General features: G+C 38.1%; 1 protein-coding gene across 10 annotated transcripts in view; it reads right to left on the bottom strand.

Moving 5' to 3' along the window:
• Positions 1–4,362: 4,362 nt before the first annotated feature.
• The window catches only part of LOC109044819 (RIMS-binding protein 2-like), a 50,180-nt gene continuing 27,009 nt past the window's right edge, over positions 4,363–27,533 (bottom strand). For 4 of the 10 annotated variants that reach the window (XM_042778884.1, XM_042778885.1, XM_042778891.1 and 1 more), the window contains 21 exons: positions 25,623–25,712; positions 24,048–24,170; positions 22,152–22,256; positions 20,310–20,360; positions 19,773–19,793; positions 18,033–18,210; positions 17,716–17,864; positions 16,827–16,906; positions 16,595–16,704; positions 15,523–16,323; positions 14,493–14,644; positions 13,228–14,091; positions 11,733–11,867; positions 11,467–11,613; positions 11,253–11,376; positions 9,028–9,197; positions 8,775–8,943; positions 8,196–8,293; positions 8,022–8,093; positions 7,789–7,938; positions 4,363–5,378 (listed from right to left, as the gene is read on the bottom strand). In XM_042778884.1, the coding sequence (XP_042634818.1) occupies positions 5,190–5,378; positions 7,789–7,938; positions 8,022–8,093; positions 8,196–8,293; positions 8,775–8,943; positions 9,028–9,197; positions 11,253–11,376; positions 11,467–11,613; positions 11,733–11,867; positions 13,228–14,091; positions 14,493–14,644; positions 15,523–16,323; positions 16,595–16,704; positions 16,827–16,906; positions 17,716–17,864; positions 18,033–18,210; positions 19,773–19,793; positions 20,310–20,360; positions 22,152–22,256; positions 24,048–24,170; positions 25,623–25,712 (3,978 nt within the window). In that variant the 3' untranslated portion in view covers positions 4,363–5,189. Of the gene's footprint in view, positions 5,379–7,788; positions 7,939–8,021; positions 8,094–8,195; positions 8,320–8,774; positions 8,944–9,027; positions 9,198–11,252; positions 11,377–11,466; positions 11,614–11,732; positions 11,868–13,227; positions 14,092–14,492; positions 14,645–15,522; positions 16,324–16,594; positions 16,705–16,826; positions 16,907–17,715; positions 17,865–18,032; positions 18,211–19,772; positions 19,794–20,309; positions 20,361–22,151; positions 22,257–22,395; positions 22,424–24,047; positions 24,171–25,622; positions 25,713–27,533 lie in introns of those variants that run through there. The other 6 variants (XM_042778893.1, XM_042778886.1, XM_042778889.1 and 3 more) reach the window with 6 other exon arrangements.

Genomic DNA, 27,533 nt, shown 5'->3' with positions numbered 1-27,533 from the left:
AAGGTGAACAACAGCTTAGTAGCAATAATACGAAATGGTGGTCAGTAAACTGTCCCGCCAGTGAATCTGACCCATTTTGACAACCTATTCCATTAAGAATTTTGTTTCACGTGAGCACAGCACATCAGCTACACTACAATTTACCTGAGCTTTTTTTCTTGATGTGGATCATGTGATGATAGGTTGCCACGGTAACAAAGAATGACAGTAAACCTACTTAGAGAATGAAATATACCATGATGGATGACCACATGTATCTCAATCTCACCAACCCCATGACTGACTCCATGCCGCTAAATGATTAGATCACCCTTCACACATAAATCAGAATCTGAGATGTCGCCACCAATATGCTGTAAGATGAAGAAAACTTGCTCTTTTTATATTAATATTACCACTATAGTAAAATTCTGTAAAACCGTTGCCTATTTAAGAAAAAGCATGTTACATGTTTGCAGTGTCAATGCTATGCTAACAAACTTACAATTGTTAAAAATTCACCAAAGTTGGAAGGCAGTTTTAGAGCTGAAGTCATAAAACAACAAATTTATCACTTTTAGCAAACAAAGGCATAGGCGTCCGCTAATCTGAGCAGTGGGAACCCTTTGTAAAAGTAGGAAGGGAGAGTTGGGGAGCCTCATTCAAAGCCTTTGAGACATTGATCTATGGATAAAGTTGAGCAGAGGCGCTCTCACTCAGTGTGAGCTGAATTTCGATGCAGGTGATGAATGAATGCGCTCTGCAGTGCGTGTCGTGGATGTATATCACTCTGCTCCCTACATGATGGAGAGATAAGTTACTGCGAACCTGCAATGTTGTTCTACACCTTCCCTCAGGAAGCGGAAGGGTCATGTGTTCAGTTCGCTTCAATTACTATAAATTTGCTGAAAGTTATTCTAGTTTTGTAAAAGGTCAACTTTGAAAGTACCTTCTCAGATCTTAGGTGGAACAAGGGAGAAGTCTTCCTTTAAAGTGGAGCTGAAAGCCTATGATAGCAGCGAGTGGTGGACATTAACTGCAGACAAAGCCTCAAGCAATGCTTCAGTGTACCATTCAGTATTACTAGGGAGTCTCAGCATGGACACTGTGGTTCATTTAAGGGGACTCTCCCATCTCAGTCGAAACATATTCATGAAGACGATGACAAATGTGTGCCATTGTGTCCAACCCTGACCCATCCGATGAGTTACCTGCTATTGAACACACCTCTGTCATTCAGGGGTCAGTAAGACACTGCTCTCTAAAAATGAGCTGCTTTACAGCCTCTGAAATATTCACGAAAAGCAGCAGGAAGATGAATGGGCACCCGTGTCCCCGCTCAGGGCCCTTGTTAAAAGAAGGCGTTGATCGAGAGGTCAAAGCTGGAGAGAATTTTAAACATCCATTGGCCCAGGGCCCCCCGGGATCATTACAGCTCACTCCTGAATGGTAGGAGAGCCGAGCCAAGAGCAAGAAAAGCCTGGTGCAGTGATATACGAGCATAATCATTTCTCGCTCTCCTCCTTTTTTTTTCTCTAGGCAGGGCTGGCCCACACTTCATCCTCTTGCATTCTGGTACAACCTATTCCACTGAAACCTTTGCAGCTGGCTCGAGCACTTTCCTTTCCTCTCAGCTGCCTTTTTAAAGGGAAACTTCACCCAGAAATGAGAGTTTTGTCATAATTTTTTCACCCTCATGCACCCTCATATTTCCTAACCCCAAAGTGGTTATTATTTCTTTTTTTTCAAGGAACACAAAATTAGAACATTTCAAAGATTTGTTGTGCAGCTCTTGCCATACAACAATTAAATTCACCAAAAATAAAATAGTTCTGTCATTATATCTCACCCTTATGCTGATTCCAAACCTCAAAGCGTTAATTTTTCAATGGAACACAAAGGGTAGAAATTTTTGAATAACTGTTATGCAGCTCTTACCATATAACAGTTCAATTCACCAAAAAAATAAAAGAATTCTATTCAAGTATAATTAAAAAAAAAAAAAAAATGAAAATTGAAAATTTGAAAAAGCTGAATTTTAGCCATTATTCATGAAAATGTTAACCTTCAGAATTTAAAAATGGCACTTCTTCACATGCAAGATTTAAGATTCAATTTATATTATTTAGATCTAATTTAAGTTTATTATATGATTTCAGTCAAATGGACTATACCATTGCAATGTTTTTTTTTTGTTTGTTTTGTTTTGTTATTTTATGTTTTAAGCTTGACAGTACTGACACCCCCTGACATGCCTGATGCAAAAAGGCAGGACGACACCTCAGAAAATGATGAAATAGAGAATTATAATCTTATTATAATCTTAGAATGTGCTGCTCTATTCTTTTTAAAGTAGATCATTATAAGACACAGCAGTCACAATATCTACAAATAATCACCAATTCTACTGCCCGGTGGGAACCCATCATTAAATGTGATAAATGCAGCTCTTGGAACATGCTGACAGAGTTGAGAAAAGTGCACCCTTCATCCACAACACAGAAATATTAATTTACTCACCTTAGCCATGATGCCTGAAGTGAGAAGTACTGAGGTACTGAGGTCACTGCTGCCATCTACTGGGTTATTGCTATATTCACTGTGGTGATTGCTGTTGGAAGACATGCTATGTGATTTGCCATGGAAATTTCAAGTCTGATCTTGAAAAATATCACATTTATTTTCATAGAAAATGTATATTTTACACAGTTCTACACATGCACAGTCACACAATAGTCCATATCTGTAAATATAGACCAACAAGTTCTTTTTAATTCGCAGAGCAAGCACAGAATCGCAGACTTGAGCATCTTTTCTTGAAGACACCATGGAGAACACTTACACTGTTGAATATTAAATATTAAAGCACTAAAAAAGTCTGAAAATCTGTAAATTAAGTATAAACATTTATAAATTATCTACAAATGGAGTACAAAAGAGTAACCAAGAAATGAACACTTATAACATCCAGGCACAAACGAACACTCGGGATTCATGATAATAGAGATTTCTTTTAAATGAAAATATATGTAATCTCTTTTATTTATTTTTCTTTTGGCAAAATGATGTTGCAAGCTATACAGGCAGCTGAACATTTCATACATTCCTTTTTGGCTATCCAACCTTTTTTTTTTTTTTTTTTTTATTAGAACCTTCCATTTTTTTCTTCTACAAGAAATAAACTCCATTCACCCTAAATGAATGTCATATTTTTTAATTAAAATGCTTAAATATAGAATACTTTTAAGATCATCTTTAAAAAAAAAAAAAAAAAAAAAAAAAAGCCAAACACACAGTATTTACCCTGGATCAGACCATTCAAGAGTGCAATCTTAATCCAACTGGCCATATTATTGTAAGATGTCACCAGATGCTGGCCAAACTCGCATTTCCAGTTGCAGGGGCAAGATGTTTTGTGTTTAATGCAAGAGATTTTGCCCTTAATGTAAACTACTAGATTATAGCTTGAAACTGAGCTATCATAGGTAATTTTGCCTGAGGGTATTACTTAACCTGTATTTTGGTAGCTGAGACTATGTATAATAAGGTCCTCAGCAAACAGACTATCACAAGGAGAGTTTGATTCTACCATAGCAAGCAAAGGCTCCAGGAAAAACAGCCTATGATCACAGCAGCAAGGATATGTCATTTAGGCCTATAAACGATGTTCTCATAACCAGCTATGACCCATTTGTTTAAACCAGTGTCAAAAGGGTTTTCACCCAAAAAAGAAAGTTCCACCCTCATGTTGTTCTAACATGTATGACAGAACTTTCTTCCGCAAAAACAAAAGAAGATTTTGAAGAATGTTGGCATCTGAGCAGTTTTACATTGTATGGACCAAAATATATTATTTTACATTCCAAGAAAGAAAGAAAGTCATACAGTTTTGGAATGATATGAGGGTGGGTAGACTACATAATGACAGAATTTTAATGTTTTGGTGAAAATCTATTAACACAGAACACATTCTTGTGTTTAAAATAGAATGGCAAAGAAAGTAGTGTTTTATATACGTGTAGTTAAACTACTTTTAACCTAACGTAACTTTTTAAAAACAAACGAGAACGTTGAGAAAATATGTTGCAAAAATGCATTCTGTGTAAATCGGCCCGTAGAAAGTAAAATTAGAGGAGAGACTAAGACACCATCTTTGCTTAAATATTTCTTACCACACCACCCTTGTAGACTTTAGAAAGGAACAGGAAACAACATGTAATTAGCAGCACGTCACATTATCACAAGAGTTTATAACAACATTTGTCCCTTTTCAGTTTAAAGGGGTTGCACGAACATGGATGCAGAGGGGGGAGACACACACTCACTCACACACACACACACACACACATTATCACAAGAGTTTATAAAAACATTTGTACATTCACGAGCCATTCACCAAAACACACCGATTGTGCATTGAAAAGCAAACACAGAAACTTTCCATTGTATTTTTATAACTTCAGTCATTCCTGTGATAGACACTGGAAAGGGAGATCTTAGAACAAGCAAAAAGGAGGATACTTGGCAAAGACTGATGTATGGAGACATCAGACGTAGGTAATATACTGTACTTACTGAGTTTATATGAAGGCCACAGCAATGTTTAAAAGGATTTGCTCATAGACTGTCCTAGTCAGTTATGCCATTTTGCACCTTGCCCATCTTTCTATGGAAATATGTTTTTTTGATCGTGGTCCTTTTTGTGTTTCGGACTAATGCACTTAATATGGTCTGAGGTTTATATCAGTTTTTACACTTGACTGTCAATGTCAGACCATATTTGAAGTGCTTATTGAACTGTTTTTATCACCAAATGCTATAGCAAACTTTAAAATCTATGAGATTGAATATTTCATTCAAAATCCAGCGCTTTGACTTGAAATATGGAAATTATAATAAAAGGAATTCCTTAAATATTACTAATGTCTCTTTGTCCTCTACCTCACAGTATGAATAGATGCTTTCTTTCTGACAGCCAATTAGCAAGCTCACTGACAAATGAGTGGCATCACTATATCTGTCATTCCTTTTCATCTGGATATTAGATCTATTTCATGATATGTACGTGGCATGTTAATGTGAAAGTTGTTTAGATTTTTTTTGTGTGTGTGTCAAAAAAAAAAAATCACCAAAGACTTTCTCAAAACTCTTTTTGACAGAGAAATCATATGCTGTTGTAGCCATATGAATTTGAAATCAAACTCATACTTTCACTTTGAGAACTTTTTGAGCAGTTTCTTCCCCTTAGAGAGCAGTCCTTTTTTCTTTTTAGATGCCAGGTCTCTTGGACCCCTGGCAGGGCTCATCGGCCTGACTGGGCCAACAGGAAGCAACGGACGCACAGTGGGAGAGGCGGGTCTTCCAGGGGCCGGAGCTGGCACTGTACTTTCCACAGGCACCTAATGAAACATCCACGGGGAAGGGAAAATTGTGGGATATTATACAGCAAGATTATCTTTTGCCTTATTATCTGCCTTCCTCACACATAACAGTCCATCTTATCTTCTGAAGCTTGAAACAAATGATCTCAGACTAGAAATGTGCCAAGAAAGTTAGAGCAAAAAAATTATATTACTACTCACAGATTGGAAATCTAGAGAAAAGGCAGATAATATGGTTGGTTCCTAAATTATCTCAACTGTTTTATTACATTTCTTCTTGCCTGCTAATACAGATAAGAAATGTGAAAATATTCCTTGTGTAACTTAGAAACCTCAAAGGGTGAAGGGATTTTATATTGTAAAACAGCATCTAAACAGACAGGCCTAACAACACAAGGACTCCACACAGTACGGGAACCAACTGCAGATACCAACTGCAGTCTAATGCACTGGCATATTAAGCAGAAAAGTGTTTTTGGAAATAGAAAATGAAAATAAATTTGAAAAATAAATGATTGAATGAATAAACATTAATAAAGAAATAGTTCACCCCAAAATGAAAATTTGCTGAAAATGTATTGATTATCAGGGATATTCAAGATGTAGATGAGTTTGTTCCTTCATCGGAACAGATTTGGAAAAATGTAGCATTACATCATTTGCTCACCAGTGGATCCTCTGCAGTGAATGGGTGCCATGAAAATGAGAGTCCAAACATCTGATAAAAGCATCATGATAATCCATAAGTAATCCACATGACTCCAATCCTTTTTTTGTAAGAAACAAATTCGTCATTAAGGCATTTTAACTTCAAACCGTCACTTCTGGCCAAAGAGTCCATAATCCATAATAACGCTTCCTCCAGTGAAAAAGTCCATCCCCTGTTATCTTCTCACATCCACAGTCACATTTGTTTAGAAATTGTTCTAAACTTGGACTTTAATCTTTGGAGAAAGCAATATAGATTAGATTAGATTAGATTCCACAGTCACATTTGTTTAGAAATTGTTCTAAACTTGGACTTTAGGATAGGACTGCTATCAAAAATGTCTTGATGGATTTGTTCATTACAAATACACAACTTTTTGCATCACAAGATGTTAATTCATAGAATTAATTTTTGAATTTTTATCAGCTGTTTGGGCTCTCATTCTGATGACACTCATTTACTTCAGAGGATCCATTGGTGAGCAAGTGATGTACAGTTATGTAAATTTTCTCCAAATCTGTTACGACGAAGAAACAAATTAGTCTTGGTCTGACTAAATAAATTTTCAGCAAATTTTCATTTGGGTGTGAAGTATTCCTTTAAGCAGATAAACCAAAAAATAAAATGTATCTTTAGACGACAACAGATCATTCATATTCAACTAATGCTACATATAAAGTCAGTATAGTAGAAAAATCCCAATTATATAATTTAGCCATAAAAATTCTTTAAAAATCTGCATAAATGCTGTGCATAAAATCCCATGCATGAGACTGATTACTGGTATCGCCAGTTGCTTAACTTACCTAGCAAGACAAAAGTCTGCTAGGATGGGAAATGGACAATATTTCTCAGCTTTTTTCTTTTTTTGGCAAAGCCGGTGGGGAAAAAAAGGAAATTAGAATGCAGCGACATCATAAAAAAAAAAAAAAAAAAAAACATCAATTATGAGGAGAAAAAAAAACAACAACAGCACATACACAAAAACAAACATATGTCTTCACTAAATGTCCACTAGCAAAAATACATATTTGTTTCAGTTTTTCATTTATTTTGATTTATTGTAGTTACATCATGAATGTTATTATTTTAGTCTCTCTGAAAGAGATGGGATGAGTAATATATGTTCTGCTAGTTCATATGATCTGAAAAATAGAGATTTTTGACAATGTGCAATATACAAAAAGAAACAAAGCCTCCTCAAAGAAATACAGCATTTGGGGTAATGTAGTTTACTTTTATATAAAAGCTACAGGTCTGTTCTGAAAAAAACAGGCATGCGTCAACTACGTGAGTTTCCAAATCAGTCTTTTAACAAGGTCACAAATCACGAGCCACAGACCCTATGGACTTCACAAGCTTCAGTTAAATAGGGTTTTGTGTTTCAGTGCAAAAATGCTTTATGCTTTATTCATAGTCCGGTGCAGGAACGGAATTTGGCCTTTTCCACAGTCCTCTGGCGACCCTCTACAAACATTCGCTTTCTTAATAGAGTCACGTTCGTACCTGTCTCTCTATGCTCTCAAAAAAGGCTCTGTTTGCAGTGGGCTTTGCTTCTCCCTTTCCTAGAGCAAGAAAGGTTGGACTGGAAATCACCATCACGGTTACATAACGAAAAAACAAACAAGCACAAGAAAACACAGAGACGGCGAGTGGACCGAAACTCAAACGGAGGATGAATGGACACAGGGCCTAGCGCTGAGAACGGCGATGGTGTACCCGTTTGGTCTCTGGACGAGGTGCCAGTACTGGATTGAGCTCGTCCTGGCCATGGTGGGACGGAGTGTCCGTCAGATAGACCTCCACATCATCAGGCACTTCTTCGAGAAAATTGGATGGAACCAAGCCCCGATGTCCATTGAGCTCACCCTGAAAGACAAAAAACAAAACACAATAGTGCTGCAGGCTCAGAATAAAGCAGTGTGAGCAGTCAGCATAACAATGATATTTACATAATAGAAGCCGTCTTCATCTATATCCCCAAAAACAGCAAGGATATCGCCAGCACAGAATGTCAGCTCAGCCTGCCACAGAAAGCACATGATCAGCAACTATACGGACATGCACATTCAGCAGACGGAGAACCCGAGAGTGCATAAATACATATATGAAAGTGTATTTAACACCTCAACATCCACGTTTGGGGAGCTCTCTCTGGGGTCATAGTCGTACAGGGCAACCATTCTTCTTGTGGCCACTGGGTGGCGACCTCTCCTATTTTGTTCTGTTGGGTAGAGAGAGTCCATTTTTCTGTGAGAGAGGCAGGCTATGTTCAAAACAAGATTTGACTGGTTAGCATAGTTGCTGCTGGTAAAAAGGTAGCCAGGCATTCTATGTATTCTAACAAAGTAAAAAACAACATCTTTTGAAAGCAACATATAAATTAGAATTATTTTGTATAGACCACCATTATATCTCACATTTGGGATCAGTACGATTTTTTTTGGTTGTTGTTTTTTTTTATAAATGAAATGTTTGTCGGCTCATTCACACCAAGGAGGACTACTATAACATATTAATAATCTAACTGTCAAAGAATAGAGAAGTCCAGATAACTATATCTATAATGACACAGAAGAACAATATCGTTGGAATCACTTTCATAGCAATATTTTTTCAGGTCATAAAGATAAAAACATTGGCAAATTTTCATTTTTTTTGTCATTATAGCAGATTTAGACAACTGTGACATGGAAAACACATACCTATTCTGTCTACAGGAGTGTTGAGAGGGAGAAATCCCTGTTTCATGAGCTGCTCCATGGTTTCATCATCCTCAGCACGGATTTCCGACACCATGTTACAGGGAATAAGTCCAGACCTGCCCCGGATCTCCCCACGATAAAAGCCATCGTTATCCTTATCCCCATACACCTTAAACACACAGACAGAGGGATGCTGAAACAATGGGAGGGCCATGTAACAACAGATCATTCATTAACTCCAGCTGAGTGGTACCTTGATTATCTGTCCCTCTTTAAACGGGAGCTCCTCATCAGCTGCATCAGGGTTAGGGGACATGGAAAGAGGGTCATAGTCAAAGAGCGCCACAAAGATTCGAAACGGATCCTCCTGCTCAGACTCATCATAGTAGGGAGGAGAGCGGCGGCTTCGGTCCCGGTATTCATCTAAAAGGAGAAAGGTTGGTAAAAACCAAGATGTCTAATATACATGTTACCCCTTAAATGGATGGCCAAGTCCTACAGTGTAATATTTTTACAAAATTATTGTATATTTACTCTAAATGTTACTTCTATTAACTGAGGGATAACATATCAAAAAAATATATATAAAAGTTTGAGGTTGGCGGGATTTTTTAAAGAAGTCTCTCATACTCACCAAGGCTGCATTTATTTGATCAAAAACAGTAAAATTGCTTTTGTATTTTATAATATATTTTAAAATGTAATTTATTCCTGTGATGCAAAGCTGAATTTTCAGCAGCCATTACTTCAGTCTTTAATGTCACATGATCCTTCAGAAATCATGCTGGATTGGTGTTCAAGAAACAATTCTTGCCAATGTTGATAATATTTCTGCTGCTTAATATTTTTGTGAAAACTGTGATAATATTTATTTTTCAGGATTCTTTGGAAATAAATAGTAATTTCAAAAGAACAGCATCTATTTGAAATAGAATAACAAACATCTTTACTGTCACTTTTGATCACTTTAATGCATCCTTGATAAACAAAAGTATACATTTCTTTCTTTCAAAATATAAATATATAAATATTAATATATACTATACAAATGTAATGTTATTTGATGTTATTTAGATGTTGTCAACTACGCAAATATAGCTGTCCAGTTGTCCTGATATACAAAACAATATTCAATATGCATGTCTTTAAGGTACAAGCATTTAAAACTTTTTAAAGATGGGCATACAAACAACCAGAGGATTTACTAAAGCAAGTAATCAACAGCATACATGTTATCATCTCTGTATATTACAACAGACAACATGAATAAGCATGCAATTCAGTCCAATGGAGTGTAATTCCTCTCCATACTTGCACAATCCATTTATTTTCCAAACACATCTTGGTTGGGTTGAAGAAAACAGACATTTCTTACTGTAATATGATGGTTATGATGTGTGTCACTGTGTGTGTTTGCCAGTTTGTGTGGGTGTGTGGTGATTGGGAGTGAAACACCCATATGGCAGCCAATTACAGATGAGCAGCAAGCCAAACATGAAGCTCCTGACAGGCACACACACAGACATAAAGAGAGAGAGAAAAAGAGGGGGAGCACACACAGTCTGAGCTAGTGTAACCATGCAGAGATCTGGATCTAAGAAAGACCCATCAGATGGGGCATATTAGCCCCGGATAAAACTACACCTGTTTCCTTTTGTCCCTGCCGCATCTACGAAGCTGTGCTCAATTGTGACTCCAACATGCCCAATGTGCATTCCACACAGTTGCCTTTGCAGTCAATGCCAAAGAACCGTTTGCGTTCTCTTCCTGGTCAACCATTACCTAAATACATATTCGGTGGCATTCATTGGGTGTGAGATGCCGCCCTTTAACTTTAACCATTCAGTCATGCATGGCCAAAGTAAAAGTATGATTGTGGTCAGGTTGAAAGAGAGGAGGGGTTGGTAGGGCAGTGCAAAGGGGGAGGAGCATTCTCTGTGCAAACATGTCGCTATTGGCTATCTTACAGCACCGTTTCCAACACAAGCTTCCATCTTGGTGCAGTCCAGTGCAGTTTCATGCGTTTGGCCATTTTCTTTCTCCTCGGACCTCATTCTAAATGCACGTACCATAAGAAGGCCTGCGTCCCCCGTGCCTTCGGGAGGACCATGTCCTGTGTCGCACTATACTGCCATAGTAAACATCCTCCTTGACGGGAGAGAGGTTCCCTTCACTGTTACTCTCAGTGGTTATCTCTGAGGGAAACACCAATCAGAGAGTCGTTATACCATGCGAAGGGTGTTCTGCGTCAACCTCCCCAGGCTGGAGACACCTAACTACTCTGGCATCTCTATTTTCATCCATTTAAAGATTCAGAGAGAGTTATAATGATTGAAATCAACAGGATATGGTTATGGTTGGAACATACAGTGGTGGTCTGACACACATTGACAAGCTTATGAAAAGTTCAAACAGAGAAAATGTGGAGCAGGAGGACAGACAGGCGCTGAACGCAAGTCTCAGACTCCTGTTTCTTACTGGAAGAGCACTGACCAATGGATGGAACCGTGAGGGGTCGGCGCTGAGGTTGAGGTTCTCGGTGAGATGGCTTCCGGTATGATTCCCGATCCAGCTGACTCGAAGATGGAGTGCTGGCTCCGGTCTTGAATCAGGAAGAAACCAAACTAGTTAAAGCTATGCAAATCAAGAAGTCACTGGGATATTGTGAGAGGTCTTTCCCTTTTTGAAATACCTTGGGTGCATTGTGGGAGTTTCGTCGCCTGCCTTCTTCATGCTGCATTTCAGAATACAACTCCTCCTCGTCCTCTTCCATGATGTCTGAGAGGTCCGAGCCTCGACTGCTGTCTGTATGATACTCTTCGCTGTGACTGTAACAAGACTGTGAAATGCAGAGTTTACAATTGCTCGAGGTAATATTACAAACCTAAGCATTCAATGCTGACATTTGCTTCTTATGCCTGTTGTTACATGGTAAGGCAATCACTTCAACTGCCGTACCTGCCTGCCCAGCTCTGAGCCCCTGAGGAAGTCATCCATAGATGCTCCTCTTCTGCGGGCCTGATAGCTTTCCTCATCCTCATCCTCTTCCTCATCTGAATTTTGAGAGTGAAAGCCCTGGCTTCTCCTCTCGATCTAAATATATTAAAGTACTTTCAGAAGTCTTAATAAAGAGATCTGACAGTTATGCTGAGGTTAAGTACTGACAAGATAGTTAATCTTCTGTATATTAACTCTTTAAAAGAGTTCTCATTTGCACATATTAACCCTAGAATGCATAAGGGTCAAAACTGACCCTTTAGGCTGTTATTATTTGATTATATTTTGAATAAAATTATTTAATTTATATTTTATGTATTTCTCATAAATTTTGTATGTAAGCCTCAGCAAAAATTTTGCATATTTGTTATTAATAGTTTCAAAAACAACTACTCCAAGTCTTTGAAAAGGGGGTCAAAATGATATTTGTGCATTTCCTATGGAATTCTAATTCACAATGACAACAACAACAACAACAATAATAAAAATAATAATAATGATGCAAAAGTTTTTTTTTTCTGTTCACAAGATTATCTAAAAACAATTTATATATATATATATATATATATAAATATATATATATATATATATATATATATATAGATTTATTTATAGATTTGTTAAATAATCTATATGTAAGATTTAATTACTTTTAATTATGTTTTATTGTATGCGTACATGGACATTATAATTATAATACAATATAATACAGTGCTCCTGTAGCTCAAGTGGTAGAGCATTGTGTTAACAAGCGCAAGGTTCGGGGTTCGATTCCCCCGGGAACACATGATAGGTAAAAATTGATAGCCTGAATGCACTGTAAGTTGCTTTGGATAAAAGCATCTGCTAAATGCATAAATTAATTTAATTTAATTTATTTATTTAATAATACTATAAGTATATAATCTCAAATAATTTCACTACGCTTAATGGGATAGTTCACCCAAAAATATGAAAATTGTCATAATTTAATCACCCTCATGTAGTTCCAAATCTATAAAACTTCAGTTAATCTTCATAAAAAATTAAGAGAGTTCTGTCCCTCCATTGAAAGTCCAGGTAACCAAAACTTAAAATATCCACAAAAGTCAAAAAAGGTGTTGTAAAATAAATCCATATAAATTGAGTGCTTTAATACAAGTCTTGTGAAGAGATTTGATTGCTTTATATTATGAATTTTCTTTTTTGTGTGAATTATCCTTTTAAAGATAAAAAAATAAATAAATGTAATAATAAAAATATAAATACATTAATATATAAAGAAAACAAATATAGAAAACAAGAAGAAAAATAAGACATATGTGTGTGTGTGTGTGTGTGTGTGTGTGTGTGTGTGTATATATATATTTCGATATGGGTCATTTTGACCTCCAATTTCATGTAAGTTTTTGGATCATGCATTCTAGGGTTAAGGATGGTTTGCAACTACTTTAGTTAATGCTTTTTGCTGACTCACCCGTCCACTCTCTGCAGCCACTCTTTGGGCTGCCTCTCGGGCAATAGCCTTGGCTACAGTGTCAGGAATGAGCGTACCCCTGGGCTGGGGGAGGATCCTTTGAGGTGATGGGGAGCGGTGATTTGGGCAGGCTGGGGCATCCAGGGTGTGTCCGTGTGGCAAGCCAGTATGCAGGCCAGATGGGGAGCAGCCGGGCTCCCATGGCTGAGGTGGGCCCCCTCCATGATGAAGCATTTCTAGCCCTTGCTCTTTGGTTTCCAGCTCTCTGGCACTTAGTGGTCTTTGGGATTGGGGAAGGGGCAGTTGGGGAATGTGAGGCTGGGGCATCGGGATAGTGGGCTGGGGTTGGAGCATGGGGATGCCTGGCTGGGGTTGGGGCATGGCCATGGGCTGTTGGGGTTGAGGCATAGGCATGGGTGGCTGGGGTTGGGGCATTGGCATGGATGTCTGAGGCTGAGGCATTGGAATGTGGTGTGGTGGTAAAGGCTGGAGGTGGGGTGGAGAGGGCTGTGTGGGATGGGGCATACGGTGGGGATGGAGATGAGATGGGGGCTGGTTGGTGTGATCGGGAAGGGGTTGGAGATGGGTGGGTGGTTGGGGTCCAGGGTGAGGGGGAAGGGACCGGGGACCACTCATTTGAGGATGAGGAGGCATTGGTTGGGACTGCTGGGGCATGTGGTGAGAAGGAGGGAGGGTTTTAGGAAGAGGCACCAGCAGGTGGTTAGGAATGACGGCGGCATGGGAGTCTTGAGATTCCCCTTGTGCTGATAAAGTCCTGACAATAACCTCATGGGCCTCCAAGCACTGGAGACGGTTCAGTTCTACTGCCACATAGTCTGCCAGTGGATACATCACCTCAGCGATCTGAAACAGCATTATTATTAGCATTAGGATACCGTCACATTTACCGTTATTCAGTGAATTTTTGCAGGCGAAATTCAGAAATTTCAATGGGAAAAAATAGATAATGGATCTTTTCTTGCTACTGCATGTGACCTCACATTTAGAATCAACATTCTCCTCACTAATCATCCAAATAACATAAACAACAAAAATATCTTTAGTGTGAAAATCTTCCATCACCTAAAACCACTAGAAACACTGAATTCAAGTGTTTAGAATTACCCAAATTCACCAACAGAGGGCATCAGTATCACTGTTTGATAAAAATAGGTCTTGATGACTCTTTAGTCTTCATGCAGTCAAGAACTGTTCTGTCACATAAACATCACCAGATATGACTGCTGATGCATGCACATCCTTACCCTCTGACCCTTTGTGCACACTGCGTAGCCAATGACATTTGCTCCATTGGAGGTTCCCATGGTTGTCATTGGAGGGCGCTTCCAACAGACTTGGAGGACCCCTGGGACGTGTCCACACTGGACCTGGACTTCTTGAGGAGGCAGAGGGGGTCCTGGGGAGGGACAGATAACCACCAATTAGTTACACTAACACACCTGAAATTCAATACATGATGTTTAGAAAGGATTGTGTCCACTGGATTCATTCGTTTGAACTCATGAGGGCATACATTATTTCCAAGAGTCTGAGTATTTCAGCTAATTAATTAATCCAATTAGCCTCACTAAACCCATTTCTGTTGCCTTTGACTATTTTAAGTGGAGTGTTTTGCTAATCAAAAATAGGGTAAAAACACTGATTTTCTGATTAATTAAGATTTGAACAATCCTGACATTGATTCTTATAATCCCAAAATAATCTTCAGTGGCTGTGGGAAAATCTGTTTGTTCAGCATTTCCTGTCACTCTGCTAGACTAACACAACTGTACAGTTTAGGCACTATTCTTAACTTTTACAATCAATATTTTTGTAATGTACCATGTACATTACTAACCCTTTATCAGTGTTACCAGCAATGTTGCTCCCCTGCTGCTGATTTTACCTTAGATGTGAATGTGTTTTCACAGTCTGTACTGAATGTGATGCAATAAAAAGACTGTATACTGCAACTTCCTTTGAGTTACACTCACAGGCTCTAAAAACAACAATTCAGCGCAACTACTGCAGTCCAATTCATAAACAAGTTACTCTGTTATTTTATGTGAATCAGAAACATACAAAGCAGCAGTGTAGTATGATTCACAAACTCAATTCTAATAAACTTGTTCTTTTAAGTGAATCCAAAAAATACAGTGAACCAGTGTAGTTTGATTCACAAACAAATGACTCTTAGAAAATGGTTCCCTTAAATGAATCAAACACATCAGCGCAACAGTGTAGTTTGAGCCGGTTCATTAAATAACAATTAACAATTTTAGAGTTGAACCTTACCTGCAGCTTGGGTGCAGAACTCCACCCCAGCCTCTCTCTTCTCTCTCTGTTCCAGGGGCATGTGCCAGGGCACCTGGTGAGGTTTGGCCAACACTTTTACCTTGTACACTGTGGCGGCCTTCAGGTTCAAAAAACGCAGTTTGTAAAAGCACGGCTTCACCACAACATGCTCCACACCATCTAAGTACACAACATGGGCATAGTTACTATTACTGGGAAGCCACGAAAGTTCTGCGGAGTCACGTAAAATATCATCCATGCGCAGGCCGGTTGGTGCCACCACAACATTGCGGCCCACCAGCAAGGTGCAGCGCAACTCATCGGAGAGCCCCCTGTCTGTCACGCTCTGTACCGACACACGGTATGTGCAGGAAGCCAGGTCCAGCTTCTCGAGAAGCAGTTTGGTCCTGCCTCCAAATGGCACAGAGGAACGTACTTCCCCGTCCACTAAGATATTATAGCCGTTGATGTTGCCCCAGCCAAGGGGCACTAGAGGTGCTTCCCAGGCCACTATCACACTTCTTGCCAGCTGTTTGATTAGGCTGATCTTCCTGGGGTAAGGCACGATGTCGTCACCCAGCTCCTCTCCATCCAGTGCACCTGTCCCGTTGGTGCAGTGGCCGAGGGCGTCGCTGCTAAGGCTGTCCAGATGAGCACCTCCATCTATGGTCATCAGGCTCAGACAGCTCTGCTCCAGCCTGCCCTGCTCCTCTCCACCCTCGATAGATGGCTTTTCCTTGTCCTGGACAAACTCCACAAAATTTGAGGGAACCAGGCCACGCTGGCCATCCAACAGCTCTCCTAGAACAAACAGAAATAGAAAGATCTCTTAAGCTGCAGCAGATCTCATTACATAAAATGTAACTGTGATGCATTTTGTTAGCATGTCATTTTAATACATGCTGCCAGGTGATGCTTACTGACTAAATTCACTATTACTTGTCTAAATCAATTATTTATGTCCATTAGCAAATAGGTTGATTGGATCTTTTTTAGATTTTGGGCTATTGGAGATCTTTTCTTTTTTAATGTAGATTCTTAATTTACACCTCTCGTATCATAACTCAATTACCTTCATAAAATCCATCATCATCCATGCCCCCATATACGTACAAATACTTCCCTGCCACAAGAGGAAGCTCTGCTTCTGGATGCTCATTAGGTCCATCATAGGGATTATAACTGACCGAAAGACAAGACAGCGAGAGGAAAAGAAAAAGAAAAAGAAAGGAGTGAAATACAAACACACACATATATATATATATGCATTTAGTTATATACAGTAAAAGTGGTGAGAAAAATACCTGTATCGGGCAGTGCAGAGGCGGACCTGGCCTGTGTATCTCGTTTTGGATCTCGGAGCTGGGCTCACCTCATTCTCCATCTAGGGGGAGCAGAAATCAGTTGACACACTTGATCTTGATCTTTAAATACCACATCGAACATTCTAACATGAATGTACTATGGCAGGGTTTGTGTGAGGATCATTACATAACCTACATTTATTTCCAGTCCTGCTCCCAATGTGCACAGTGCATGCATGTGTTCATGGATGATTTGATTCATGTATGATTAAGTGCACAGAGTGGAGATGATTATTACCTATTTGCATTGATGTCAATCTCATAGACTGGGAAAATATAAGGCTGAAGTGTGTAATTTCTATGGTGGTGATAGCATCACCAAAGTGAACTGCAAAAGCAGTGACTGTTTTCAAAAAGGTTTTGCCATTTAGTTGAGACAATTTGCTGTTGTAAAGCTGGCTGAGATGCTCAAACATCTTTTTTGATAGCAGAACTGAGTCATGGTGTTTACACAATGGGTTTTGCAAAATCAACATACAAATGGTTTACAGTTGAGACAGGAGAAAATATTTTTACATCAAAACAATTACACACTTCACCTTTAATCGTTAAATTATTTTTTTGACTCAATACTTCAGGCATCTATAAGGTCTCAGTGGAATAGTGGATTGAGTTACACATAAAAAATTCACTTTCTTAAAGCATCAGACAATCTTCAACATCTGATATGAGGTCATTTATGGATCTAATTATAGAGAGTTATAAAAGCATGAAATGGGCACATTTCTTTTTTCCTGAGTAAAATACAGTCAGATAAACAGATACTGTTATCTGCTTGGGGCAACAAGTTAACTGAATGATCACATTGCAGCTGTGACGCATGACAAACCTCTGAAAGGGATGCTTGCATGGGGCTACTGGAGCGACTCTGGGTTTGGACGGTGGGTTTGACTGACAGCTGCTCTGGCTTGTCTCTTTTGTGTTGCTTTACTATGGGCAGTTCTGAGACCAGTGGAGATCCGTCAGATCTCTCATCACCTGCAAGCATGAGTTATAATGAAAATCAATGACTTTAATGCATAAATTAGATGCATTTAAAGTAAGGTCAGAAATTCTGGAAAGGTGTTATTAAAACTGCTCACAACATTTTGAAATGTCATGTGGGAGAAAATACACCTCCAACTGTTTGAAAAATGCTTCACTCACTTTTTTCAGCCTCGCGCTGCAGGCTGTTGTAACTGTTGCACAAGTTTTTCTCCTTTGAGTCAGTGTTCAGTGTCTCCTCTGCGTCTGACCCCACGTGATATTTCTCCAGCTGTTTCGACAAAATATTGCACTGCTCACTCTGTGTCCGGCATTTCTGCTCTAAGTCATGAACCTTGACCTTTTAGAGTCAGGGTAAGGAATATACAAGAAAGAAATACACAAACAAGGAAATCAAATCATTTATATCATACATAGGAATAAATACAAAGAAGAAATATACTGAACTGTAGCAGTAGTTCTCAAATGGTTTTGCTTTAGGAACCAACAATTTGCATAACTGTTAACGTGACATGGTTGAAAAGAAAAACGGACAATTTTGTAAATGCATACAAAACAGTAGTTTGATTTACCAGCCTAACATATTAAACAAACACAGCATATTCAAACCCAAACACGCAAGTGGTGGCCATGGTATTTATGTTGGTTAACTTGTAAGAAAGTCTGTTTATAACAGGCTATTGAGTTTGAATTTAATTTTCCTGTAATGCCTATTGATTATGTAGATTTTAACAACTATGTCTATATTGTCTAATACTAATTAAGTTTAATTTACAATGATCATAACGCAAGTAAAGCACATTGCATATACAGTATAAGTACACTGCATATATTTTTCAGCAACATTCAGAATGGGATTTTATAGATTAATAACATTTTCAAAATACAAAATCTCTTTTTAAACAATAATGAAATTATTTGTGGCACACATCCCTAGTTTTAACTTGAGAACCTTGTTTTTAGAACAGCATTCATGAGACGCTGCAAAAAAAAAAAAAAAAGAGAGACTTTTTAGTGTCAAAGGCATTAGAGGTTTAATTTTCATATTTGACATTGTGTGTGTTTTTTTTTTTGTGTGTGTGTGTGTGTGTGTGTGTGTGTGTGTGTGTGTGTGTGTGTCTGTGTGTGCTCATGCATGTGTGTGTGTGTGTGTGTGTGTGTGTGTGTGTGTGTGTGTGTGTGTGTGTGTGTGTGTGTGAGAGAGAGAGAGAGAGAGAGAGTATTAAGTGTATTATATAACCAGACCTTAATACTGATACAGCCACATAATTTCACCAGGTCCTAGTTTTACCCCAACAACAAAAGACCTGATGCAACAGCCTGTCACAGTCTCAGAGAAACTTCATTTTGTTTGTTAAACTATTAACTCTTTTGCAGCAACAATTTACAGCCACACAGATGAGTGTAGCAGCAGAGATATTTAGAGGACACACAAAATGCAATAATTTTAAAGGGACATGTCACCCAAAAATAAAAATTCTGTCATTATTTAATAATCCCTCATGCTGTTCATACTGGAATGTAATCAGTTAATAGTGACTTAAATTTCAGTCTGTTCCTCACACAAATCCTTGACTTTGGTCTCAAAAATTCAAATTCAGTGCATAAGTCACAGTGAGCACCTTTACGATGCTTTTGTAATGTTTTTGTGTCCTATTTGAACCTGGAAAGCCTCAATTTACTCACATGGAAGAAAATATGAGTAAATTCATCAATATTTTTCCTTTTTTGTTTAATGAAAGAAAATTAGATGGGTTTGGAATGGGTAAATGATGACAAAAATGTTTATTTCTGGGTGAATTATTCTTTTAAAAGAGTAATGGTCCATGTTGTTTTTTATGCCTTGCATGAGAAAAAAATTATATGGAAGGAATAAATCTTAGGATAAGTGAGTGTTTGTACCTGCATTTTGTCCATATGGCTCTGTTTAAACACAAAAGGGAAAAAAATATATGTATAAATCAGAATAACAAGGGTCCGAGATGAAAAATATCACAAAACAAACAAAATATTCAACTACGGAAAAAAAGGATAAACTGAACGGCTTGAAAGAAAATCACAAGGTGTAAAAAAAATATATATATGAAAAATGGAAAAAGGCTAAAATTATGAAGGTCATATAAATGAGGATACTCTGGAAAGACGCCCCCATAGGGGACATAAGTTCTGCTCGAAAGTCATGTGATAGATAGTCTGATATTGTGTGAATAGGTTATGCTTGTAAGTGTTGTGATAGATACAGACATGAAGGTCTTTTATCAAACACATGAGGGATCCAGACAGGTTGCACCGATCCCTTGTAGGTTTATCAGATAATTTGGGTAGACAGGTCCTTTTTGCAGGAAAGGCAAACTCTGCTGACCAAGCCAGGAGTGTAGATTAGGCTTTTCATAGCAGGATGCAATAGGACAGAAGAAAAGCAAAAAGATAATATTTTACCTCTAGCAGATGCACCACTTCTTCACGTTCTTTTTCAGCTTCAGCCTGAACCTGAAAATAAGAGATAGCATATTTAGCTTAGCTGTACAAATGCAATTTCATTTACTCAAAATCCGACAGACCCAAATCTTAGAAAGTAACTGCAACGTCAGCAGGACATCATAATTTCACATTGATTCTAAAAGATTTGCCAAAATTTGGTAGGCAAAGCTAGTTCATCTAATTTCAGACAGATTTATTGATCCCAGAGGGGAAATTCAGTATCTGAAGGGCAAAACTGTGAGTCACAGGTCACATAAATAGGAGTGTAACCATTCTCTGTCGAACCGTACCATTCTTCACCCACGGTTCAGCATGCACTTGCACACTTGCACCGCGGTTCAACTTAAATCTGACAACGTATCTGTAATTTGGCTTGTTAAAAAAAAAACACAGTTAAAACAGAAAACAGAAAAAATAAGCAGACAAACCAGTCACTCTTTGTAAACTGTTCAATCCTCGGATATGATCAGTGTACTGGATCCGTGCATTGTCTTAAAATTTTTAATGTTAATCAGACAACAAAAGACAAGGAAATCACTTAATCCTCTTGATTGAATAGCTTTTGTAACTTTAATAAGAATTCATCTTTAATTTTTACAGTGAAAAATGCAACTTTATTTTACATTTGACAATTTGACTAATGTCAGACCTACCTAAAAAACCTGAAAAGCACTGTTTGTTTTATTTGTATCCTTGCTCTATTGTATTTATTTGAGCTTTTGCTTGTAGTTAGATTATTTGTTTATTATTATTTGGCAGTATAGTCCTTTTTTCATAGCATAGCAATACCGAGCTGTACTGAATCCGTGACTCTAAAGCCGTGTTACAAACCAAATCGAGTAATTTGAACCGTTACACCCCTACTCATAGTAAAATTACACTGAAAACCCAGGAAATTGTAAGATAAATACAGGCTATGATTGCCATGCTAGTTGAATCAAGTCATTTGTGCATATATGCCTGTGTCGTGTATGTTAGTGAGGTAAAAGCTCTGTCAAACCCCTCCCTAGGGATCTGCACTGATGCAGTGTCTGCTGCTGGCTCTAATTGCTTTGTTTGCCTGTCGCTGCTCCTTCCTGAAAGGCCACAGACACAAAGAAAAGCAAACAATTCTGCAGCCATGATCCTATTATGTGACTGCACTGATTTTATCCAGCCCATCTATACCAGAATATCTATTGCTTCCACGTCAGAAGAATATTTTCTTATCCTAATGTCAACTTCTGCGGAAGGACTAGAAAAAAATTATGACATATCATGATCATTAGATATGATATAATAAATAACAGATGGATAAGATAATGGCGTGAGAAACTGAACTAGTTCATAGTAGTGATCTGTGCTGTGAAAAGCATTCATTTCAAACTAATTTGCCTTGCTAAATCTAATTTAATATCTTATTTAATAGTGAATAGTCGATATACTGTAGACAATAAACAATAGTTGCAACAAACAAAATAATTGTTTGTTGCAGCCCTGATAACAATTAAATTCTATTTATTTTTCATACATCTGCATAAATGAGAAAAAAAAAACAGCTTGGTTGGATATTAAATAAAAAAATATTCTAAGTATTAAACATCCATACATAAAAGGGGACTGAAAAAAATAGTATAAATGATGACGGTCTGTTATAAAGTTTACAAGACAGTTTAAATGTGACCTTTAAACGTACAGTCTGTTAAATAAACAAAAATCAATCAATGGGACATACAGTGACTGTAGTTAACGAAACACCCATATGTGTGTGTGTGTGTGTGTGTTTGTGCAGGCATGTTTGAGGTTCACTGAGGTTCTTACCTTCTGCAGAAGGCTGATCTCCTGCTGTCTGGAGTTGAGGAAAGCCAAGGCCTGCTCATGCTCTGCCTCCAATTGCTGCCGCCGATCCGCAGCCTCTCGCATATGCTAAATACGAGAAAAAGTAAAAACAGAAATAGAGAAAAAAAAAGGAAATTAGAATTAGGACATGTTTGTCACACATTTGTAGAAACACCTGATTTCTTAAAGATACATCTTAAAATAAGCCATTAATCACTGTTCTAACCTTCTGTTTTCAGGTTGCGGACAAAGATCTGGAAAAAAAGCATCATGAATAACCACACAGGTGCTTTAACAGACACATTAAGTGCAATAGTGACAGTGTGAGTGATGACACCAACAGCCACTGATGGAGCGGCACTTGGTAAATACAACATGTTCTGTGAAAATTCTGAAAACCAAGAATGCCACAATAAAAGCTGATGAATAAAACACAATAAACAATGTCTAATGGACTGTTTGGGTTCAAGTTTCCTTCTCCTTTATTCAAGATTCAGCTAAACTGGACAGGAGTAGGAGGACTGAAACATATCAGATGTGTTGTTAGGCTTAAAAGCTTAAGCTTATAAGGTCTAAGATCCATTTTTTCTCCCCATTTCTCTCACTGTCCTCATCTCCATCCTCTTTAAGAGAGTTAAAGCCTCTTTTCTTTTCTTTGGTGACTTTGGTGGGGTTTTAAGCGCACATACACACCTCAAACAGTCACATGGCTATACACTCAATGCTTTGCATATTCATTAAAATAGGAGCAGTTGAAGAGGAGAAACAACTAAATATATTTATTTTTACAAATGTGCAAATGAACAAAATTTATTGGCTACATAATAGCATGTAAAATTTCAAAAGATACATAGCTACATCGATTTAAATTCATGTCGCTTCAAGCCATGATTTTCTTCTGTAAAACATAAAAGATATTTTGAGTAATGTTTCTGTCCACACAATTGTCCAATATTATTTTGGACCTCACAGTCTTTAACTGAACTGAGAAAAAAATAAGAATATCAAAAAAATTATCTTCTTTCTGGTTCCACAGTAAAAAAGTCACAGGTTGACATGAGGTTCAGTAAATGACAGATTACAGCATCTGTTCATTTTTTAATTTTTGGGTGAGCAATCCCTTTGAGAATTTAAGATTTAAAATAGATGACTTGCCCAGTGGAAAGTTCAAATGAAACATTTCAGACAGAATTTTTTTTTTTTTCTTTAAAAGAAAATCTTTTTTTTCAGTCCAGCTGCTGCAAAATTATCTGGAAGGATTATGCATTTCTGAGGAGCAAAAGACATCTTTAAACAACGCTATAAAGAATCCTGAAATTTTACAGAAAACCTTGTTTTCTGCTCGCCTCGTTGCTATACTACCTCTAGTTCTTTGTCTTATCTAATCTCTTCTGTAATCATTTATCACATAGTCAATAATAAGAAAGGTATGAGAGATAAATACATATTTCTCATTTCATATGTCATATATCAAGATGAGCCGTCGATTTCTTGTTATAAGAGCATTCTTCCTCATCTCGAGACACATGACACAAGCAGTCAATAAAGCGACAAGTGCAGGAACACTTTTCATTGAACAATGAGTCAGCAACATGATGCTGGCAGAAACAAATCAGATTAATGCAACATCTCAGCTGGTATCTGTTTTTCCATTAAAAGCAATACTCTAAATACAATCTTAAATAATACTGATTGCTTTATTATATATCAAAAAAGCTGTCATAGTAAAAAAAAAAAAAAAAAATTTAGCCATGATATCAAAAATAAAATCAGTTCAGATTACAGTTTAGATTATGATATAATAACCAGTCAGATTACAGTATAGATTTGAATCGGTAATCAAACTACTGTTTCACTAATATCCAACAATGATCTTACCTTCAGGACCTGCTCAAGGTTCTCCAGTTTGTCTTGGAGCTGAGCCTTCTCCTGCCTGGCAGAGTCCTTCTCTTGACTCACACAACCAAAAGCCTTTCTGAGCCGATCATAGTCTGACTTTACCTACAGAGTAAAAGAGTTGGAAACAAAATGAGGATATATAAACTGGCTTAAGTCACAAAAATCCAGCTAAACTTACATAACTGTCACTTAAACAATGAAAAGCAGAGCTAACAGAGGAACCTTGGCCAGACTTCAAATGTTGGACATTTAATTATGACCACAACAAAAGGAAGAAAATGGCTTACTCTGCAATAGTGCTTAAATGCGTTTTACAATGGACCGTGAGAGCATATTTCACAATGAGTATGGGTCTAAGCAGAATTTTTTTGAAACAGTATCGATCATTTTGCTATATTATTTTAGTAGTTATTTTTCATTCTCATGAAAGGTGCAGTGATTCTTCATAAGGCTTGAAACATTGTGGCGCTGTAGACTATATAATAAAAGGCGACAGCTCTAAAAATAAAGATTCAGTGTTCAAAAATGTGTTTTCCTTTTACATTGACTCAAGATGCTGGCAGAGCTCAGAGAAACACAACTAATCACCTGATAAGTGCTAAAGAGGGTCACATCAGGACAGATTCAAAAAATTTCCAATCAAAATTCACCGCTCAATATATCACACACTAGTGGCTACATCATTCTGGCACAAGCCCATACTCTTTCTCATTTATTAGCACACATTTCATCCGTTCAGGCTCAGAGAAATGGGGAGGTTGATTCACATCTTGTATCGATTTAAGATCAGTATATGAGATTGTGCCTGGTGCAGAAGCATGTGACAAACTGATCTGTCCCACTTGGGGTTATTTACCTACTTTTCTTGGCCTTGTTAGCACCACTGAATGCTGGGAAATGAGCCTTTGATCACTGAGGGAAAGGGAATGGGAGCAGGCAGCACTACCTGATTAAACAAAAGACATTTTATCTCAGACACTTGTCTGGGGTTGTGACAGATGGCCCTTTTTGCTGTTAGAGGAGAGAGGCAGCCTGTGGATTATTCAGAAAGAGACTGCCAAACCATGGCATGGTGGCTTGGCAAAAAAAAAAAGCACCAGTGAAAATTACACTAATAATACAGTGAGTGCCATGGACTGCCACTCTCAGCAGTCCTGTGTTAGAATAATATCCACTTCTTAGCAGATTTGCTACTTACATTTCTATCGCTATTCATGTGTCACTGGATTCCCTTCACAGTCTAATCAAATTTAAGTATTTCACTTTTTGATTATTTACAATGTGCATTTGGGCACGATTGTCACATCATGAAGGCCGATTTCAAACCATAATAAATGCATACAGGCAATACCCTATTCAACTTCAATGAACTAAATCTGGTGAAAACAAACAAGGTGGATATATTGACCAGAAAGGGATGTGATAAGATCAATACTGCCGATGAGATGCAGAGAAGAGCTTTTTGGGCACATGTTCCTAGAAGAGCCATCTACTGTAATGAGCAGCCACTGATCTGATGAGCTCAGCTGGGGTGTGATACTGACCATATCTTACCTTTTCATACTGTGTTGCCTTCAGGACGTGACTAAGCAGCTCACGATTGAGCCGTTTTCTCTCCAGCAAAGCATCCTGAAGCTCATTCTTCTGTCAAGAGGAAAGGGAAAAAAGGAGTCAGCTCATTGTCATCAGCTCATCTATCTATTTATCTATATATCTATCTATTGACAGTACTGGTGAGAAGTGCAACTGCAGAGAAATACAATTTTGGACCAAGACCTCTGGCTGTATCATCCAAAGGAAAGAAAGATCAACATATAAATTTTAATGTGAACAACAGGGTGCATATATGTGACTGTTTAGAGAATAAACCCATGGGTGATGAACTCACAATCTCTTGAACACAAATATCTTTAGCTGATAGGGAATGAAGATGGGTGCTAATTTTGTCATTCATCATTGGCTGTGCTTAAAGACCCACCCAAATCTCAAAACATCTAACACAGTGTGTATGAAAAATAAATCAATACTTCATGGAGATTGGCACTCTGCAGCAATTACCACAGACCAGATTCAATTTGTTGGTAGATTACCTTTTTAATTGGATTGAGGTCATTTATGCTTCTTTTTTGAAGTGAATCATTTTTTCGCCACTTGCAACACTAAATGAAACTGCAAAAATAAAGAAAGTTTTCAAACAGGTTTCCCAAACACTTCCCCCTTTTTCCAATGGTCGGACAGTTAAACAGATAACCCTGTCCCAAACTTAGAAATTGTTTTGATTTTGTTTGGAAAATGTTTTGGATGCTACAGAGTACCTGAATTTCTCATTTATAGGTGAGTCAACCTACAAATAGCTTACTTACAGATGTCTCTACATATTAAGGTTACGGTAGGATAGCATTTTAAAATGTAAAACACTGCATATCTCATGTTTGAATGATGTTTAGAAAAATAAAGAAAAAGGCAACAAAAATCATCTCACTTCTGAGCAGACACCTTGTATCTCACCACATTATATCTACCATAAATGCGCACCCTAATTTGACTGTTTATTAACACAGCCTCCCGTCTCTTGAAGTTTTCAAAGTGCCACACCCTGGCTGAACTCTGTGAGCATCTCTGACTCAGCATCCTGTCCCTTCCTGACTGGCTTACGTGTCATAGTATATCAGGTGGCAGGTTTGCTTAACAGCAACTAGAGGAGCATTTGAACCTTCTTGTCAGAAGCCCTGTCTGTCAACCACAGTGTCAACCTGGACATGACAGCTACTGCACACGAATGTGGCGCACACTCAACTGCCTGCAAACAGTGACCACCACAGACCTCCCATGGGATCTAGTGTAGCATATTCTAATATACATTTGGGAACATTTCAGCCATCGTGTTCTATTACCGCATATGAAAGGACAGTCTTTAACCTCTGCTCAAGGGACCTTTAAGAGGCAGCTGAACTGGCTGCACATTGAAATCAGGAGTAAAAATATGCAGTTCGCTGCGCAATCACGGCTGATTAAATGCAGCTTTAATGTGGTAAAGATTAGACTACCATGGGATTATCAACTGAAACTCTCACAGGAATGTGAGTTAAAGCAGCGGCACATATCAAACCCAGGAATCCTGCTTCTGATTTCCATATGGATGGCTCAAGAAGCAGAACAGCGAAAGAAGGAGGCGGTCTGGGGAGAGAGAGAGAGAGCGAAAGCAAGCCACAATAATGGACTAATTCGAGCAGACATGGCTGCCTGATCCCAACCCTCCAGTTTGGCCCCTGGTTCTGCAGCTGCTCAGAAAAGCTTTGCTCATCCTTCCACAACATTCACTGAGATGAGGCTCTTTACATGGCCAACCACTGCAGCATTGTAGATGTATATAGGCTGTGTGGGTGTTGTTATACAACCATAGACATATAACAAGAGAAACAGAATTCTGGGATGCAGTTCATCTGTGGGTCAAGTCGAACTGAG

The sequence above is a fragment of the Cyprinus carpio genome, chromosome A21, assembly GCF_018340385.1.
Source record: "Cyprinus carpio isolate SPL01 chromosome A21, ASM1834038v1, whole genome shotgun sequence".
Taxonomy (NCBI): Eukaryota; Metazoa; Chordata; class Actinopteri; order Cypriniformes; family Cyprinidae; genus Cyprinus; species Cyprinus carpio.
This window is presented reverse-complemented; position numbering and strand designations above follow the sequence as displayed.